The 18,274-nt window shown below is 40.7% G+C and overlaps 2 protein-coding genes across 2 annotated transcripts in view; one reads left to right on the top strand and one right to left on the bottom strand.

Annotated features, from left to right (window-relative positions):
• Positions 1–2,996: 2,996 nt before the first annotated feature.
• c2cd4a (C2 calcium dependent domain containing 4A) lies at positions 2,997–4,854 on the bottom strand. The gene is made up of 2 exons (XM_029434218.1): positions 4,583–4,854; positions 2,997–4,456 (listed from the first exon to the last, which is right to left on the bottom strand). Exons 1-2 carry the CDS (start codon positions 4,822–4,824, stop codon positions 3,097–3,099), a joined length of 1,602 nt encoding a protein of 533 aa, XP_029290078.1. The 5' UTR covers positions 4,825–4,854; the 3' UTR covers positions 2,997–3,096.
• A 2,375-nt stretch (positions 4,855–7,229) lies between these two features.
• The window catches only part of tln2b (talin 2b), a 78,941-nt gene continuing 67,896 nt past the window's right edge, over positions 7,230–18,274 (top strand). The window contains exon 1 of the mRNA XM_029432989.1: positions 7,230–7,358. The gene's annotated coding sequence lies outside the window, so the exon portion shown is untranslated. The remainder of the gene's footprint in view (positions 7,359–18,274) is intronic.

Here is an 18,274-nt window from a genome sequence, read left to right as displayed (position 1 = left end):
AACAACAATCACTCTCAGCATCACGACTGACATCATGGAATATTTCGACCTCTTTAAATCAGGTAATTTGATTAAAGTTGTTTAATATTGTAACCGCAGATCAAATCCAGCTTTTGAAAGGATTTATCTTTATTGTATCAAGTAAATATGATGTGTAGGCGTATGTATGCAGTATGCTCAACTATTAAAAGACAAAGACAGTCTCTTTTGATGCGGACATCTGTGTTTATGCAGTCAATAAGCTCAACCGCTTTCCTTATCAACTTACAACAGAGGTTCCTTAGTGTTCTATCAATGTTAGACATCAGAATACTTCGCCCTGACTACATCATGCATATGACATCTGAAGGCCATTTTCACAGGACATTTGATTGATTGCAGTGGGAGGTGGATAACTAGCCTTCGTCACTCCGGTTCTCTAGCAGTTGTTACCCTGAGAACATTCAAAGGTGGGATAAAGGACCTACTGGTGACTACATTGCTCAAACATGTTTACAGTGACATTTTACGGTGTCTGTTATATCTTTTGGCACAATATAAGAGCCTGGTAAAACAGAAATTGAGATAAGGAAACTGGTTTAAACAGACTGAAGCTGTAAGTGAGATATGGTAGGGGAAGGAGAAAGTTTGCATTTCTTGGTATAAAAACATTTTTCTTTCCAATTCTAAGAAACTAGAGAACACTGAATAAGTTCTGCAGCAAAGAGAGAGCTGAATGGCAGTATATCTAAGTGTAGTAGTGTAAGTACATCTGATGATTTCTAAATGTAGTTGTTGTCTATTCCAGCTCATTACTTTGAAATTGTAAATGTGCATTAGCTGGGCAAAGGCATCCTGGTAAATGAAGGTAACCAGGCAACTGTTTTCAGACACTCGAGATTAAGTTAGTGCACTTCCCCTGTTGCGCGTTTGCATTCATGATGCACAGCTCTTAGGGAGACAGATGTTTCCTACAGATAATATGAAATCACTTCTAGTCATCAGCAGTAAGTACAAAACACTGCAAATCATGTGCACAGAGCCACAATCTCGCATTTCCATTTGTCGATGTCGCAGCAGGTTTTTTATCTTCAAATGGCAAAAATGTCTTCAAAAATATATTACAGCGTGTTAAACAGGTCAGTGAGAAAGAAGGACATTTTGCAAGGTGGAACAGTTAAAAAAAAAAAAAAAGTTAGGCTTACACACCTTTTCCAGGAAGTAGCCGTTTTGGAGGAGTGACATGAATTATTTGACGCTTTTACTCAGTGCCCAGTCAAAGACTTTCGTATGAGCGGCACCAGCTTGGATCAAAACCCTAATGCTGCTGTAACCAATGTGCTATATAAAACCAATGCTTCTCTTCTTTTAAATAAGGATAGATCAGTGGAAATCCCTCCGAATCCTATCAGTGGTTGACCAGCAAGGGGAATCATGGGTAATTCTCATTTATTACAGGGTATTTCACAGCTGAGTCAACACTCAATACAAAAGTGTCCAACAGTATCCGCCTCCTCACAGGATCTGGAAACACATCCTTTTAAGAGAGGTATTGTTGAAACATGTAGGTTGTCTGTGTGGGTTGTTTATGTGTTTCTTTGTCAGAAACGGGATTTTCTCATGTATTACAGTGACACAAAAGCGTGTGTGTTAAGGCCTCGCATTGTAGAAACACAAAACCCTCATTTCCATCGAAACAATTGAGAAGGAATTGCAGGTTTTTGTGGATACGCTGAATCTGTAGTTCAAACTGAAAGTGGATCATGAGCTGTATTTGTCCAAAGGCTTTTCTCGGTGGCACAATCCAAACTGTAAAATCTAGTAAAATATTTGGATTATAAAGCGTGCATCATTACAGACATTGAGCTTTAAAACCAATCTAATCTACCAGAAGGGTATTATTATAGCTTTGGTGGAAATAGGTATTTCTATGTATGCCCTCACATTACTGTATGTTGTTTTGACATACTGTATAACCAGCAGTTGTCAGTCCCCTATCAGTGCTTTTCTGAGCCCTGAGTAACCTATTAATCTTTAACTTGGAGCTATGGTAGCAGACGGGGCTTTTAAGCCTGATCTTTACTGTTGAAAGCAGCAGGATATACTCGCCTGGAGTCTACATTAAGAGCTCCTGCTCTCGTCAGTTGAGTAAACATGTATGTATATTGCAGTGTTTTGCTGTTTTTTTGTCTTCAACATAAATTGAGTATGTTTTGTTCTGTAGTTGATTGAAAAAAGACCTGTTTGAAGTTATACACAGTCAAATTCTTTTATTCTTTTTTCAAATTCGATATTTTCCTTTAGATCTGAGGGTAGCACCTTCATTGTCATGCCTAGATTAAGTGTTTTGTAAAAATAGTAAAAGTACCATTTTGAAAATGCGAGGCTATCAAAAAGGAAATAATCTTTATTGAATGATCTATCGCTGAAGCAAAGTATTTGTAGGTTTTACAAATATCTACAACATAGCCTGGTCTTGTATGAAATATCTGATAAATAAATACATGCTAGTCAAGATTTAGAATGTGAGTTTCTCTGTTAACAGCTTCAGTTGTTATTCAGTCTTCATGAACTATAACAGCACGTATTATGTATCCGTAGTGGGGGCAGCGGGGGGGATATATTCTTCTTTTGTGCACTGATTAAAATTATGCATACTCATCGGTGAAAACTCCCCTCTAAGGTTTCTGGTTTCTAGTGATATTTTTAATCATTGGAAAGGTCAGGAAGAAAACGACAGGCTTAGAAGAAATACGAGACGGTGGTTGTCTCAGGCCGGCTGATGCTGCAGCCACATCATCACACCAAAAGGCTTTATATTAATATATTAAGGTTTTTTTTGTGTTTGTTTATAAGCAGTTATAAACTGGGGATTAACTCTTTGTTGGCATTTTCTTCTGAAAATAACTTTACCCTGAGCATTGAATAAAAAAAAAAATGAACTCTTTCTGCAGATACACAATTTATGGCATGAAACTTAGTCTTATTTTGAAACGTATTAAAGACAAACAACCTCAGTGTTTTCCATAATTTAATCATTACAAAATCTCATTTTACAATACAAAAAAGGAAAATAAATAGTTCAATACATAAATAAACGGATAAGGAAGTACTTATTTATGATGTCACAATGCTTGAAAGAGGCAAATCACAGTCGCCCAGGAGATAGTCTCTTTTCAGGGTCGACATTTTGTTCACTACTTTAAAGCGAAGGGACCTCTGGCTGATGTCTTCCTCTGAGATAGTATCAAAGAAGAAGTCCTCGTTGAAGATCGGATTACGGCTCTTTCTGATGACTGTGCTGCGTTGCTTCTGGACTTTTCCGGGCACTAGAGAGAGGCTGACGCTGCAGTTGATAATCTTGGGGTCTACAGAGAGCGGATAGAGGCCCTCAGCACTGATCAGTCGTACCCGTAGTCTTTGGTTATCCGGGCAGTACTCTGCAGAGAGTCGCAGGCTGCCATCTCTCCCTATGGGTGCCATTCTTTCCTTCATTACCCTCTCTTTGTGCAGAGTCAAGTCCATGGGGAAGATGTTGGGTGGCGCCAGGCTGTAGCTGCTGGGCAGGCCTTCAGCTAACCCATCTGATGCCCTCCTCATGACATTGGGGCTATTGTCTGTGGAGCTGCCTTCATCTGTGGACAGGGAATTGTTCCTGGACACCATTGCCTTCCTCATGTTCCTTGACAACAGCAGTTCATGGCTCAGTGCTTTGAAGAGGGAAGACTTGGCAGGGCACCTAGTCAGCAGTGGCGAGCTAAAAGGAGAGGATTCAGTAGAGGAAGTCGTATCGCTGTCCATAGTGGCCTGCCAATTCAGGGTGTATCCTCTCGGGGAAAGCCTGGAGGTCAGGGTGTTGAGGCTGAATGAGGAGGGAGAAGTGGAGGGGGAGGCTTTGGAGCACACGCTTGATCGACTCCTGGACAGCAGCAGGGGAGAGGAGCCAGGATCAGAGTGGAAGAGCGACTCCTTCCTCCTGGTGTGGGGGCTCTCCAATAAGGTGCAAAAGCCATAGCAGGTCTGAGCTTTGGCCATGTGTGGAAGAGACAAGGCAGCCTGGCTATGGGGATCCGCATTGGTGGTCTCCTCATCGCTGCAGCCATCATAGGGGCTCTCATCCACACTCTCCACCTGGATAATGTGTGGGTTCATGTGCTCATAACTTGTCACCTCTATTTCAGGGCTAATCCTCTCACAGGGAGGCACCTTGATAACTCGAGCAGCTCGGCTGTGCTCCGTATTCTTCATGTCCTGCAAGGAAGGGATTGTTGGGGGGATGCAGAACTCTGGGATGTTGTCTGGGGTGATGACGTTAGGACAGAGGGCAATTCTTTTGAGTTTGTCGCCTTTTTCTCCGAACATCATGTCGCCAATTTTAAAGCTGAGGTCTGCTGACGGGATAGTTAGGTTAGATCTCTCCACTGACACACGGATCTTCTCCACCACCCACATGGGTACTCTGGTAGACAGTAGGAAACTGAAAAATCAAAAAGATGTGTTTGTAAATTGATGCATTGTGTTCTGAAATCAAACAGTCATAAAAAAGTCTGTAAAAGTGTCATAATATCTACAATCCATTAACTTTACAGGTAGCTTTTCTTACCTTATATTCTGAAGATATGGATAATCCACAACCTTGTTCTGAACAGGATGGACTGATAGCTCCAGCTGGAAGTTCAGTCTGCTGTGAGGAATCTCCGAGACGCTATTGACAGGACCAGCACATCTGTGGCTGTTTGAGAGACAAAGATAGTTTAAATGAAGCAGGAAACCAGTGGATGTAACACACGCCCCCTGCACTGATTGAACAGGGTCCTCCCTCTCTCCTTGGCCACTGGTTCCCATGGAAATATCCAAACTACAACAGAGCGCAATGCCCCTGTAGTAACCGCTGTACTGTGTAGTGAGATAAGGTAATACTTTATAAGTGAACAGCTGTTTTTAAGCAAATGGCAGGCTTTTGATTCACGTGTTTGTTTTCCATTAAACTCGGCGTGTATGACCTTGTTCTGTGAACATAAACAAGGTGATCTGATAAGATGATTCAAAACAATTTTAGGACATTTGAAGTGCCATTACCTTTTTTTAAAGGCAAAGGTTCAAGTGATAAAGCTTGCTTAACTTTAGAGCTGCATGTCAATCAGGCTTCTTAATAACTTTCTACTCAAGTCCTTAAATAGACTTAGTATTTAAATAAATGTGGCATGTGCTGTTGGTTCTGGCTTTAGTCTAATGTATATCTACTTATTTCTGTACTTTATTGATGCAAGATCACACATATTTATTTATATGATCATTTATTAAAGAAATATTAAAATACCGGGCACATCTTTATTGCTGCATCATCACTTCCCATGACACATTTTGCAGCACTAAATACAAATGTCCCAGTCTTTTCAGCCTGATATATTTAGATCTTGTGGAAGTGAATAATTAATGTCATATGTATTATGTTTGTGTATACTATACAGTATATAGTGACTATAGACTGTATTCATTCATTCACTTCACCATTAAAGAAGAACTGCAGCGTTAGGGCAGATCATAATGTCTCTTTATCGATGTGGTTTCTGAAAAGCCAACATCCGTTTTAGGAAAAGGAGAACATTGATTTATGTACAATCACACTGAACATTGCTCCTTCGGCGTTCAACCTTCATGAAAATGTGTCATGTCAATGCTACCCTCTTGTGGTGGCACACCGAGCAGTTGTATGATGAATAATCACCAAAATGCATGAAAAAAAGCAGTAATTGTGGTGGGCCTGCACGGGAACTATAACTTGACATTTACTGTATATCATCCCCTCAAAAAACGTATTTACACAGACTTAAACTGTGCAAGTGAAAATAAAAGCAGTTCTGCTTGTTTAAGTCTGTTTAAAGTAAGATGCTAACGCAACATGGACAGTCCCGTTACTTTTGTCCCTTGGCTTTCCTCTGCTCGCCATTGAAAAGTGGTCAAGGGAAATTGGAGGGATCCTGTCAAAAGGCTCCACTCTGCCCTGGCCAATGTTCAAGTGGAGTAAATGGTTACTATGTGTTACCAGGCAGACACTAAAGCACAGAATGATGTCAGAGCTAACGATATACCAGGAAAGAGTCCTTAATGAGAGAACTTCTCAGAAATGTTTCTCCAAAATGTCACAACAGTAATTCAAGCATACCTCTCAAACATCTTGTACCTCTCAAACCAAGTGTACGATTATAATGAATTCGAGGTAAATTATACGGTCATATAAAAACCATTAACTATTTATCTGAAAATAAGATCTAAACTGATGTTGATCACACACACATGCACAGACACACATGGCTACTGAGTGTCTCTGTGTGAGTCTGCTCTGTGTTTGTGCACGATACCTGCAAGCGGCAAAATCATGAATACAGTTTTTGGATTATTTAATACAACATAGAGTAACTAACCCTAATTGGAACGAGAAAAAGGTTAAAATTCCAAAGTTCATTGATGTCAGGTTGCCATCAACAATAGATTTTAGGAAGTATTTTATGAGATTCAGAAGAAGGAAAGTATGCAAGCAAAGAAATGCTTGAACATCTCCATTAGGTGGCAGTATCTGCTCAGATTAAAAACATCAGTACATCCACTGAGAAAATATACCGACAGGGAGATATTAGTCTGATTGATAAATTAAATGCTCTCTAATTATTACAAAGATTAACAAAACTGTAAATCAAATCAAAAGCTCATCAAATACTGAATCGGTGTACATGGTTTATGAATTCATCATTTAGCTGAAAAAAAACCAACCTCCCCTCCATAACAGCCATTATTTCAAACATAAGGTCACATGTTTTCTTTCTGGATGTAATTCGTTATACATGTACAGTATAACATCATCTTCCATGTGCCGCTGATCTTGTGTCAGTAAAGCACAGCAGTGTGGACCGTCCTACACCGATGGTTGATCTGCTGACTCGCTTTCGGCAGGTGTACTTCACTACACAAATTCAAAGCATTTTCAAAATAAGAGTCATTCAAATCTTTTCATCTTGCGTGCATCATGCATTTGCACGTTTGTCAGGTTTCATCTCGCACGACTGCTCATGTGTATCAATCAGTCCTACATTTGAGATTTTAAACCTATCTTAATTTGGCTGCATGTATGATTATCAGAAACCATTGGGTGACTGTGACGCCGCTTCCTTTTTTTTTCTTTCTCGGTGCATAGATATGCGGTCGTTTTTCTTTTTTTCCCATCTCTCTCCACTCTACGATAAAACGAGGAGGGGCTTGATGCCGTGGAGGAGGCAGGCAGGCTGGCTGAGCTGACCCGCTTGCGGTGTGTGTGTGTGTGTGTGTGTCGCCTAGCCTACATCCAAGCCAGGTCGCATGCATTAACGAGTGACAGACATCAGGTAGGATTTCGCCTTCATTTCTTATTGTCCTGTGTGTTTTCAAAGCCTGGCGCTGTTGTTCAAGGTGCTGTTTCTCCCTAACCGGGCTCACTACAGGGAGGCGGACCGCTCGATGTTTGCCTGAGCAGAAGCGCAGGAAACATTTCATATGAACAGCCTGCAAGACGACCTTTTCACATGATTAGTGAGATGTGTTCCACTTCCCCATCTCCTTGCTCTTCTTTTGATTTAACACCAGTCGATTTGCTTCATCCGGTGCGTTATTACAAGCCTGTCAAATCTATGTCTTCGCCTAAATGTGTGACTGACTGCTTTTTGACATTGACAGATAAGAGGTGATAAGATGAATATTTAATTGACCTACTTGTTTGGCGTGTTAAATATCTGGGCTTGCCGAATTTCGTGCTTAGAAGTAGGCAAAAATAAGCAACTAATGCTGCCCAGCTCCAGCATCTTTGCTGCTTTGCAAAGAAATGTGCTGTACAGTAACTTGGACTTGACCTGAATGTTATCTGGATCGGCTTAACATCAAAGCTATGTGGGACTGTAGTGCACATGCAGGGATGTAACCACTGATGATTTACAGTAGGCTGGCAGAAATGTGGGCCGAATAGGCAAGGGATACTCTATAATGTTCAGTTTGCTCAAGTTTGTTAAGATTGCCAGCCCACTAATCCTTTGGCCCAGTGATTAAAAAAAAATCTGCTATTTCATGGATTCCTGAAGGAAAATTTGTTTTTTTTGTACCTGACACCTGCCTGCTTGCAGAAGTCACAGTGCATGCTCACCCTGGCTATACTTTCTTCACGACACCAGCAGGGAAGATGTGCATCCCCTGAAGGACATGACTCCCTTACTGCTAGGCCGCCCTGCTGCTTCATACAGATGTGTATGTGCTGTTAAATGTTACTGTGTGGGAGATGAAGGGGCCACACATTACACCCCTACATATCTTACCACGGTTGGTTTTTACATACAGCACATTAGTTAGTATGAGTGTTGGGCTGACTTCGTATGCCAAACCACATTAGCTACACGTCAGCCTCTTTCGACATTCTCATTTACAAGAGAAGCTTTTGGCTGTTCTGACCAACTGTTTAAAAAAAAAAAAAAAAAATCACACCACCCACCCGACTTCAGTATATAGCAGCTGAGCATTTTCTATGAGAGGCATCTTGGATATTAAGGGTCAATTCAAGGATACTCATGCCGTGAGGGGGGTTTCAAACCGAAATTGAAGGGTGACATGTTTTGCCCGAGTGATGTAACTGGAAGAGTCAAGCTGTATCAGCAGACAGCTGTGATTCTGGCTGGCTTTATACATTAAGGCACCACTGAGAGTGCTAGGGGCTTTGCTCCAATGGGGAGTAGCCATACTAAAAATGGACTCCCTAGTGGTACCAGTTAGTGTAGGATAAAAGCATCCGCCAACCACATTGTAGGGATTGATATGGGCTCCTTAAAGCGGCAGCATTGCTGAGTGTTGCTTAATTAATTAGTATAATTCCCACATAGGATCTCTGTGTATGTTAAGTATCAATTAAATGCTAGAGGGCTGCATTCTGCTTTGAGACGTTCTGAAAAGTGTACAGTCATTACAGTCGACATACAGTCTCAAAACCAAATAGGCTTTTGTTGACCTTTTTGCTTTGCTTTGGTGCAATTTTGCTTTGGCGCTGAGGTCTGCTTCATGTGTGATGGAAATGAGACCTCAAGGGATTGCTTTACCTTAATTGAAATACTAAAGCCATAAATGTTTCTGTTATCAACAATAAGGAATATTGATGCTAACATGTTCTGATTTAGATGATGACATACACGTTGTTGGAACTTTTTGTTATATTTGATTTGTATCTGTAGTGTTGTGTGCCTTATAGTCTGTAGAAAAAAGTGTTTTTAATGCTGATTTGTAAAATGTGCCAATAGAGAATAATCTCCAGATTACATAGTACTGGAAAGGCTTTATGAGGCCTAAATGCCATTTCCCTTATAATGGAATTGAGCTCGATTGTCTATAGGATTATGTGTGTGTGTGTGTGTCTGTGTGTGTCTGTGTGTGTCTGTGTGTGTGTCTGTGTGTGTGTGTGTGTGTGTGTGTACATTCAGTTATCTCATTTTGCGGAAATACTGAAGATAAATCCCGCTGTTTATACACTGCACCTGTTGGTTTGCAATATGAACACTTACTTGCCCATGTTTAATACAGAAGACCTTCCTAATCTGAGCATCTGCAGAGTACTGCACACTTTCCACAGTACACAGATATAATTAGATCACAGCACCGCCACTGTCACAAGCTCACATGAAGCATGCATCTGCCAGTGGCAACTGATAAAAGCTTAGTGTTCCATCAAACGCAACACTAGATACTATTCACAAGACCCAAGGTTATAAAAGCACTGTTTGTGAGCGTGTGCCAAAAGAAATCAGAAAAGTTTTAAACATAAAAAGTAGCACTAACTCGTAGATATTGTTCTACATTTTCTTCCTACCTATTCTCTTGAAGTGTTAGATTCTGCGATTTCGCTTTGCAGTGGTAATTAAAACCAAGCGCTATTTAAACGCTGCCTTTCCCCCAATCATTGCCAGCTATTGAAGTGGCCATTACCACTGTGATTCTGTATTATGGGAAGCTATTAAGGGTATCTCTGCTACAACAACCTTAGTCCACTCTTTCAACTCTGTGCCTAATTTACTGTGAATCACAGGTCTCAAACATGGTCTTTAAATGCACCGCATGCTCTGATGCTGCTTTCAGTCAGTGTTCTTTCAAATTGTGCAACCCAGGGAGAAACACAGCACCCTTAAACTGTTCCATTAATAACTCTACAAGGTCATGCATTTCCAACTAAGTATTTTGATCCACAAAGTGTTGAGAACAAGTGCAATTGTTAAAGACAAAGCCTCAACTGTATATGTGTGATTTTCCTCTCAGCTGTTGCAGTTGCTCATCAAGAATACATTCCTGGTTGGAATTCCCCAGGAAAATGTTCAGCTGGTGGGGGTGGGAAGTAAGGGTTCTGAGAGTCATTGGAGAGTGTGACTGTTGAACCATATTTAATGCATGAGGTAGAAACTAAAACGCACCCCATGCTGTTGCTGTGACCTAGCCTTTGTGTTTCGTCTTTACCCATGAAATAGATCTCTCCTATGCGTTTCCTCGCTGCTGTCTCTCTGTGATCGCAGCTTCTTCAGGGCCTGGCTCGCCTCCAAATCTGTTTCTATAGAACAAGAGGTATATGTATAAACTGGCTGCCATCCTCACTCCTCCACTAGTACATCAATCTGAATTCATAATTTCCTGTATTTTTCCCCCCAACAGATGACTGTGGCAGGCAGTCAATATGTGAGAGCTATAATGCAGATGGGACATTTTTTTTTTCACGAGCAAACACTTGACCACAGCCCCAATGTGCTTTTTAGATTTGAAGTAAGGTTGATCTCACATCAGATTAAATTGCCGACACGCTTGATTAATAATTGTCGGCCATCATTTCAATGCGTATCAGTGTTCGTTCATCCACAGGTCGCTCAGAGTGTTGATCATGTAATGTGTAGCACTTTCATGTACTGCAGTTTTATTTCACTGTTTTTAACTTGAATTGTTAATAATATCTATAATGTTATGAATGTATTTATTTATTTTTGATTGAAAGGCAGAAAGCAGTTGTTTCCATTTGTGGTCAGATCAGCTGATCAGCATAACGTGGAAAAGCGAACAATAGGTGAAGTGGTACTATATTGAGCAGAATCCTCTCAAAGATGGCAGTGGTGGCTGATGCAGCACTAACCAAAGTATTTACTTTACGTGTTCCGACGCGGCTTTGCTAGTGATGCGTAGCCAGACTCAAGAAGTAGGTCAGTCGACGCCGGCGTGGTGTGCTTCTGGTCAGAGGCAGTGGCGCAGCCGTTGGCACTTTCTCATCAGCAGGTCAAATGCGATGCCAGTTTGAAGCAGCAGATGACAGGTCTGACTTCCCCGTTATGCACACGGTACGTGGTCTCAAATTGGGCATAAAGGAAAAGAGGTGTGATCTGAGGCTTCTCTGAGCACCAGCTGTCAGCTTAAGGAAATAGCTGCCTACTTACCTTTGGTTGCCTGGCTGCTTATTCATTTTTTAGTACATTTTAAGTTTTTCAATTGTGGTTAATTTAATTATTACCTTTCACCTAATCTCTTTTTTGTGTGTTTAGAAGTTTTTAGCATCTGACAAAAGCTCTAGTAGTTTTAAATAGTTTTAATAGCACATTGCGTAAATGACCTTATTAGAATTCAGTGTCAGAGAATATGTGTGCAATTTACACTACATAATTTTGTTCCGTCCCAGTTTTGATGTAACGGAGGAAGACTGGAATGATTAGGAACATGACCCACTCTGCCTGAGGCAAACCGATTATCAGTGCTGAAGATCATGTGATACCTGTGCCTAAAGATCATGTGATACACAGCCTCCTCTGGAAAAGGGAGAGAGGCTCAAGTAATGCTCTTTTTTTGTCTCGTGACATGTTTCTCTTTATGACACGTTTGAGTGAACACAACAAGAATCCATTTTGGAGTTGGTGTACATTATTCTATTTAAGTCAATATTGTGCCTTCTGTTCTTACAGTGCAAAATGCTGTGCTTTGGGTTTTAATGGTCACAGAATCCATAAAACACAATTTACCACCGTGTAGTCTTTGTTCAGTTATAATGGCTGCATGTGTCAACTCGTTGTAACCAGCCATGCTTCTTTTTAGGTCCCAGTGCTCGGACTATCTATGTATGATATACCATCTAACATGAACATCTAACATGTATGTATGCATTCAGTGTCATGATGCATAATTGAAGAAATGTAATTCCTCCTCTAGACTGTGTATGTTGAGAGCTTTTGTATGCCATGATGTTATTATTTGGTAGTTTTTTTTTTGTGACTAGTTTTGCAAAGAAAGCACATTAGAGGCACACTCTCAAAGGCTCTGATGGTTTTTTTCCCCCTTCATCAGCATGCTGGGAGTGGTTTTTTTCTGACAGGGGTCCCCTAAGAATTCCACAGGAGCAAGAGGTCAATGACAGTAGGTCAGAGATCCCAGTGATGGCGGCATTTGCATCGATCTGCATCAATGATGCATCGCAGCCAAATACAGCTGAGTGGTAGCAGCACAGTTCAGACGATCATTGCATGTTGAGATCATGAGTGGCTTTACACCTATGACACAATTCTTTCACTTAAAGATAAAAATCACAGAGCAGCGTTTTGAAGTAAGCCCAGTCTTTATTTTGCCCGTGATGGGAGATGTACAGAGGTTGAGAGGCTTACACAACTTCCAGACTGAAGGGGAGCAAAGGGCTTGCTGCACTGGGACGGAGGTGAGAGGGAATAACAGACAAATGAAGTAAACAAAATGATACTGCTGTTGAATGGCACCGTTCATCTTGTTTTAAGGAGAATTGATGAGGCGGTGGCTTCGCATCAAGGTTAATTGAGGGCCGTCAGGTCCTTTGTGTGTACAGCAGCTGTCAGGCCGTTTTTGTGACTGCCTGAGGGGAAGGACTCTCCTGTGTGAAGAGCAGCACTGAAAGTACTGCTATCCTCTGCTCTGATCCTCTGCAGGCTGCGAGGGCTGCTGACCGAGCGAGAACTCTCCTCTCTCTTTCTCTTTCTCTTTCTCTTTCTCTTTCTCTCTTTCTCTCTTTCTCTCTGTTTCTGTGTGTGTGTTTTCAGGGGCGATGTAGTGTCAGCACCTTAAGTCTCAAAGAAGAACTGTGGACTGCTCTAACGCACTCTTGTCGAAATGATTTCACATTGGCCTGGCCCGGAAGTGCATTTAGCAGCTTGATACTGTACTGTATAAGTGATTGTGTTACTTTTGCCTTGGATATTCAGCTCCTCAGCAGTGCAGTGACCTTGTGTTAAGGGCAGAGGGACTCTCTGGTTACCCTCAGTGCAAGGCAATAGATAGGATTACATTCGTTGCTCTGTTTTTGGAGATGGAATGATAAAGTTGACTCAGGCGACCATGGCATGATTTGTATTGGTATTCTTCATAAAGCTTTTTCTTACATTGACCATTTTGAACTTGGACCACATTTTGTGAATGTATGTATCAATGTCAGGTGATATTTGTTATTTTGTTTACTTGTTGAAATCAGAATTATTATAACATTTAATGTAGACTATTTAATTAAGCTGCTGATGTTTTTAGACCACATTTAACACATGAGCACTTTGGCTTCTTTTGAAAGTAAAAAGAGTGTTTTATTTAAGAACATTTCTGAAAGCAAGGTATCGAAAAGAGATGAGCACTGATGTCAAAAGATTTCAAACAATACTCAGCCCTAGTGACCAATTACTTGACTATTTCAGGCTGCAGCTTTACTCAAATGCAGCATAAGGCGCTGGGAGCACTTTTGAAAGTGAGCTATACACTAGCACATAAGTACAGTATCTAACATCTGTTCATTTTTATAACTGTTACATTCATCTGCCCTCATGAATGTGTTGATTCAACCTTTAGTTGTTATGCTGATCCTCTGGGTCAAGCGCGACACAAATTCTAAATGGTCGCTGTGGGAATAAGGTCACCTGGCAAGATGGCACAAAATCATTAGCAAAAGAGGACATTTTAATTCAAGTGAGGCATTAATTATACAAAATCCTGATTCATACTGTAACCTTGTTTATCGCTACGCTGTCGTTCTTGGAGCCGAACGAGAGCTGAATATAAATGTTGACTTTCTTCAGAACATGCATTGTCTGGGTAAATGAGAGCTGATGAGCTGTGTTCAATTTCCTGTATCTGTGTCAGCACTCATCTTTCAGTATGTTTTTAATTAATTTTTTAAACCTGTTTAATTATATATATATATATATATATATATATATATATATATATATATATATATATATATATATATATATATATATATATACATATACATACATACATACATACATACATACACACACACACACACACACACACACACACACACACACATCTTGACCTGTTAGTGATATTGAATGACATCTAATGCAAGTGTCCGAGAAGCTGCATTGCACCTTTTGTTTCTCAGGAAAGCCTCCTGGATGTTGTGCAAAAATCAGTATAGCATTTACAGATCAGAAATAAGGAGAAGCTAGCATTCATTCATCTCCAGCACGAGAGTCTTCTACAGTGGAGGAAAGCAAGAGACTCCAGGCTCACGGAGCTGATGGCACAGTCAACACTAATAGCCTATCGTATCATTGCGTGCGTTACCTTTTTGATTGTTTCCCTTCTATTACGCTCTCTTACTTCTTCGCTGTGGCTATTCTGTTGTGACACTGGTTCAACCTGCTTGTGAACCTGTGCAGTACGATAAAACAGGTGTTCGCTAGAATAATCATGTTGTTTTTAAGAAGCATTGTTACATTTAATCCACAGCTCTGAATCATGTTGTCAAAGTTAGTGAGTCATCAAAGCAAGTGGTCATTGTTCCGATGATGCCCTGCCTATTCAATGCAGCCGTACATGAATGGCCAGAGCTTTATGTAAGATGAGACATCTTGAAAATGCCCTAAATAGAGCAACCATTATCTGCCTGCTCTATGCATGTGCTTGCATGTTTTCAATGCTGGCTTTCGCAGCATTCAAGCTCTAAGAATTGCTCCTTTTGGATTTCGTGAAAGCACAACATATGGACTGCTAATAACTGCATGCAGTATTACTTGGATGAAACAGTGGCTACTTGAACAACAATAATGGCTTAGTAGCTTTGATTGCAAACCTTTTAATGTGCCTTGCTGTGTGGACAGACGACAAGCAAAAAAAGGCAGCCTTGTGTGCTACTTATATGGTTGATGTTAATAAGGAATATTCTTTTCCCAGTGCAGAAGGGATATTTTATACATATTATTGTAAAGGTTAATCATTTTAGTATATAAGCACAAGTTAAAATTGGCACCAAGTATAATGTGGGCATCTGGAGGCACCTTGAATCACGTTTTTGTCTAAATTTGAGCCCTTTCTTCAGGGAAGAAGCTGAATATTTCCAGCTGAAGTGCTGCTGGCACCTCGCTAGATTTCTTTTTAACACCCCCATGAAATACTGAAGCAATTTCTGCCAATGCAGTTGTCAAAGGTGAAGTGGATATTGTTTGGATTTGGAAGAACACTGTGCAGTCGCATACTACCTAATTCCATGGCATGCCTAGCAACATGCATCCTTCTGCGCAAACACACAGTGCAAACACAAACTCTCTTTCCATCTTCTGTTCATTCTGTATATGCAAAATGAGGAATACTGTGTATTAACTCATGACAAATGTTTGGGATGTTTTAGGACAAGAAATACTGCTAAGAAGGATCTTGTCTTGCATACAGTTGTCATCATCAAAAGCCTCTTGTACAATAAGCAGTATTCATTTTCCTAAAGAAAACATCAAAACATTTTTCCCTCCATAGATGTGAATAATTTGCTAGGAGTGCAGACCGTGTGCTGTTCCAAATCTTTCTAAAATAATTGATAATGTAAAATTCAACAATACATAACACAGCCTAAGAAGTGCATTTGTAAAGCTTTCATATTAGAAAAGTGTAAAAGTTGCAGACATCTTTTCTTTTCCCAAATGGAGATGCTGTGTACAGGTTTGAAATGATACCGTGTTAAATTCTTGCCACCACCACCATCTGTCCGGTCTGCTATATGGCAGCTGTTTGCTCCTCTTTCTGTCAAGTCTTCAGTTTCGCCAGACAGGAGATTGATGGACCTGCAGCCAATAGAGAGTAGCTGCCCACCCACAGTGGATATGCTACCCCTGCGAGGCTATACCCACGAGATGACACCCTCTCACTCCAATCTGGCTGGGATGGAGTCATATAACATAGCCAAGTGTGTGTGCCAGCCTGATGTCAAAGGTCCTTCCATTGCTAATGATCCCGGCTGGGGATCTTCCCTTTTTTTTTTTTTGCAGTATGAAGTGGCTGATGTGCAGCTTGGTGCCTCTGGTAATTCTTAATTTCCTCTGATTTGTTTCTACTGTGTCTCATCCATTATCCATGCTTTCTTCCCTTTTGATTTTTCAAAATCAAATGTAGCGATGCCACGTGTAGGATTATTGATGCTCTTATTTAATGACTGTCAGGCTCTTATATTTGTGATTTACGGTCTATGTGAAGAGCTCATGCTGGGAAACATGCACTATATTTATAGTTTGATTTGATTTCTCTGTGCCTGGGAAAAGCCTGTCATAAATTACAGGAATCTCATGGAGTGAGGCACTGTGAAGCTTTATAAATTCCCCACTGGGAGGTGGGACAAAGAGTCAGCGGAGGAGGCTGTGCTCTGAAAGGGCGATCTGTATGCAACTTCAGTGGGAGACAGCATCCTCGACACATGGCACAAGCTCAGAGGCATTGCTCAGAATGTGGCTGGCTTGTCATGTAAGGCGGCTCACTCTGCACTCCGTTAGCTTCAGCCTGCAAGCCCTCCTCGTTCAGCCACACTTTGTGTAGATAAGGATTGCTAACGGCATTTTAGGAGGAACTTCTTGGTGTTGCTGGTGCAGAGATTCCCAGGTTTATTTATTCCCAGCAGTCTTTTAGTGAGTGAGACTACGTTTAATTCAAACAGCACTAATGATGCGCTGCCAATATCTTCTGTGCATGCACCAGTCCTGCACATCCTGGTTGTCTCAATGAGATGGATCTGTCTGCCTCCCTTTGGTGCAGAACTGTGGGACTAATTGAATTACACATCCCCCTCCTTAGCGTCTTAGTCCCATGGGAGTGTGCAACTAATCATTTGGAATCTCTGTTTTTCAGAAATGGGGAAGGGCGAGTATATCAATGGTTCTCCTATAAGCAGCCAACTGTATAGCCATTTACTTTTCCATAACATCTCCATAGCTGCCATAGGATTAAATGTCGTCACTCCACAAGGCTTGGAGCCTTTTGACCTCTAAAGGTCGTGGTCCCACCAGCTGGTGCCCAGATGTACCCCACAAGGTTGCTTTGCTCGCTAATGAAAGAAGAGTTCAAACTAGGAAGTTGGCTGATGACTTTTCCCCAGAGCACTATATTTAAATTTGATGAAGTATAACAATATGTGTGACCTCACTCCAAACATTTACTAGACTCCAGTTTGGTAAAATAGTTTTGTTTGGATTCTGTTATTTTTGATGGGTCTGTATAGATTTTATTTGACCTTTTTTTGAGGATATTATAATAGATTTACAGTATAGAATAACTGGAATATTGTTGGCACGTAATTAGAACAAAACATTGTAAAATGTGACACTGCCATAAATACTAAGCTCACATATTAACATTGTGATGAGAATGTTGCAAAGAAATTGAACCCAATTAAAAACCCAGTTTACTTAACTGTTGCTGCCTTATGTACAGTAAAGTGTTGTTTATTGTTAAAAACAGCCACAGTGCAATTTATGCTCAGTATAATGAAACAGACGCACGTTTATAGAGAGGAAAAATAACCTACAGGGGAAATTAAAGCACTGAAATTATAATAGATTTTTGTGTCATGTATGTTTCGTGGATTTCGCTGGAGGTCATACTTCACCTGCCTTTTCTGTTTACAGTTAAATTGATTTTCTAAACACTTCACTTTTAGTAAGGATATTTATGGGATGAAAATCGGTTAAGCTTAAAAAAAATCACACTCTAATTGTATTTCATACAACGTGACTCTGGATTTAAATGCAAACCCGCAGCAGCAGCAAGGAGAGTGCACAGTACAATATAGAGGAAATTGTTCCCTTTTGTCAAACATTGGTAACGCTGTGGTGAAACTTCAGACATTGGGTGTCCCTATCATCTGTGATTATGAATCCATGCGTCTGTCTGTGGCGCTTTTGTTGTCGCCCCTTCATAAATCAGATTTACTGCTACATCTGTAGTGCCCATGCTAATGAAGTAACACCCAGTGCAGAGA

The sequence above is a fragment of the Cottoperca gobio genome, chromosome 6, assembly GCF_900634415.1.
Source record: "Cottoperca gobio chromosome 6, fCotGob3.1, whole genome shotgun sequence".
In the NCBI taxonomy this organism is placed as follows: Eukaryota; Metazoa; Chordata; class Actinopteri; order Perciformes; family Bovichtidae; genus Cottoperca; species Cottoperca gobio.
The sequence above is the reverse complement of the archived record's forward strand: the minus strand, read 5'-3'. Positions and strand labels throughout refer to the sequence as shown.

Bases quoted from the DNA above. Each gene is read 5' to 3' on its own strand.
- c2cd4a (XM_029434218.1), bottom strand. From the start codon at position 4,824: ATGGGAACCAGTGGCCAAGGAGAGAGGGAGGACCCTGTTCAATCAGTG. The intron at 4,457-4,582 runs GTAAGAAAAGCT...TTGATTTTTCAG, and splicing joins CCATATCTTCAGAATATAAG to TTTCCTACTGTCTACCAGAG.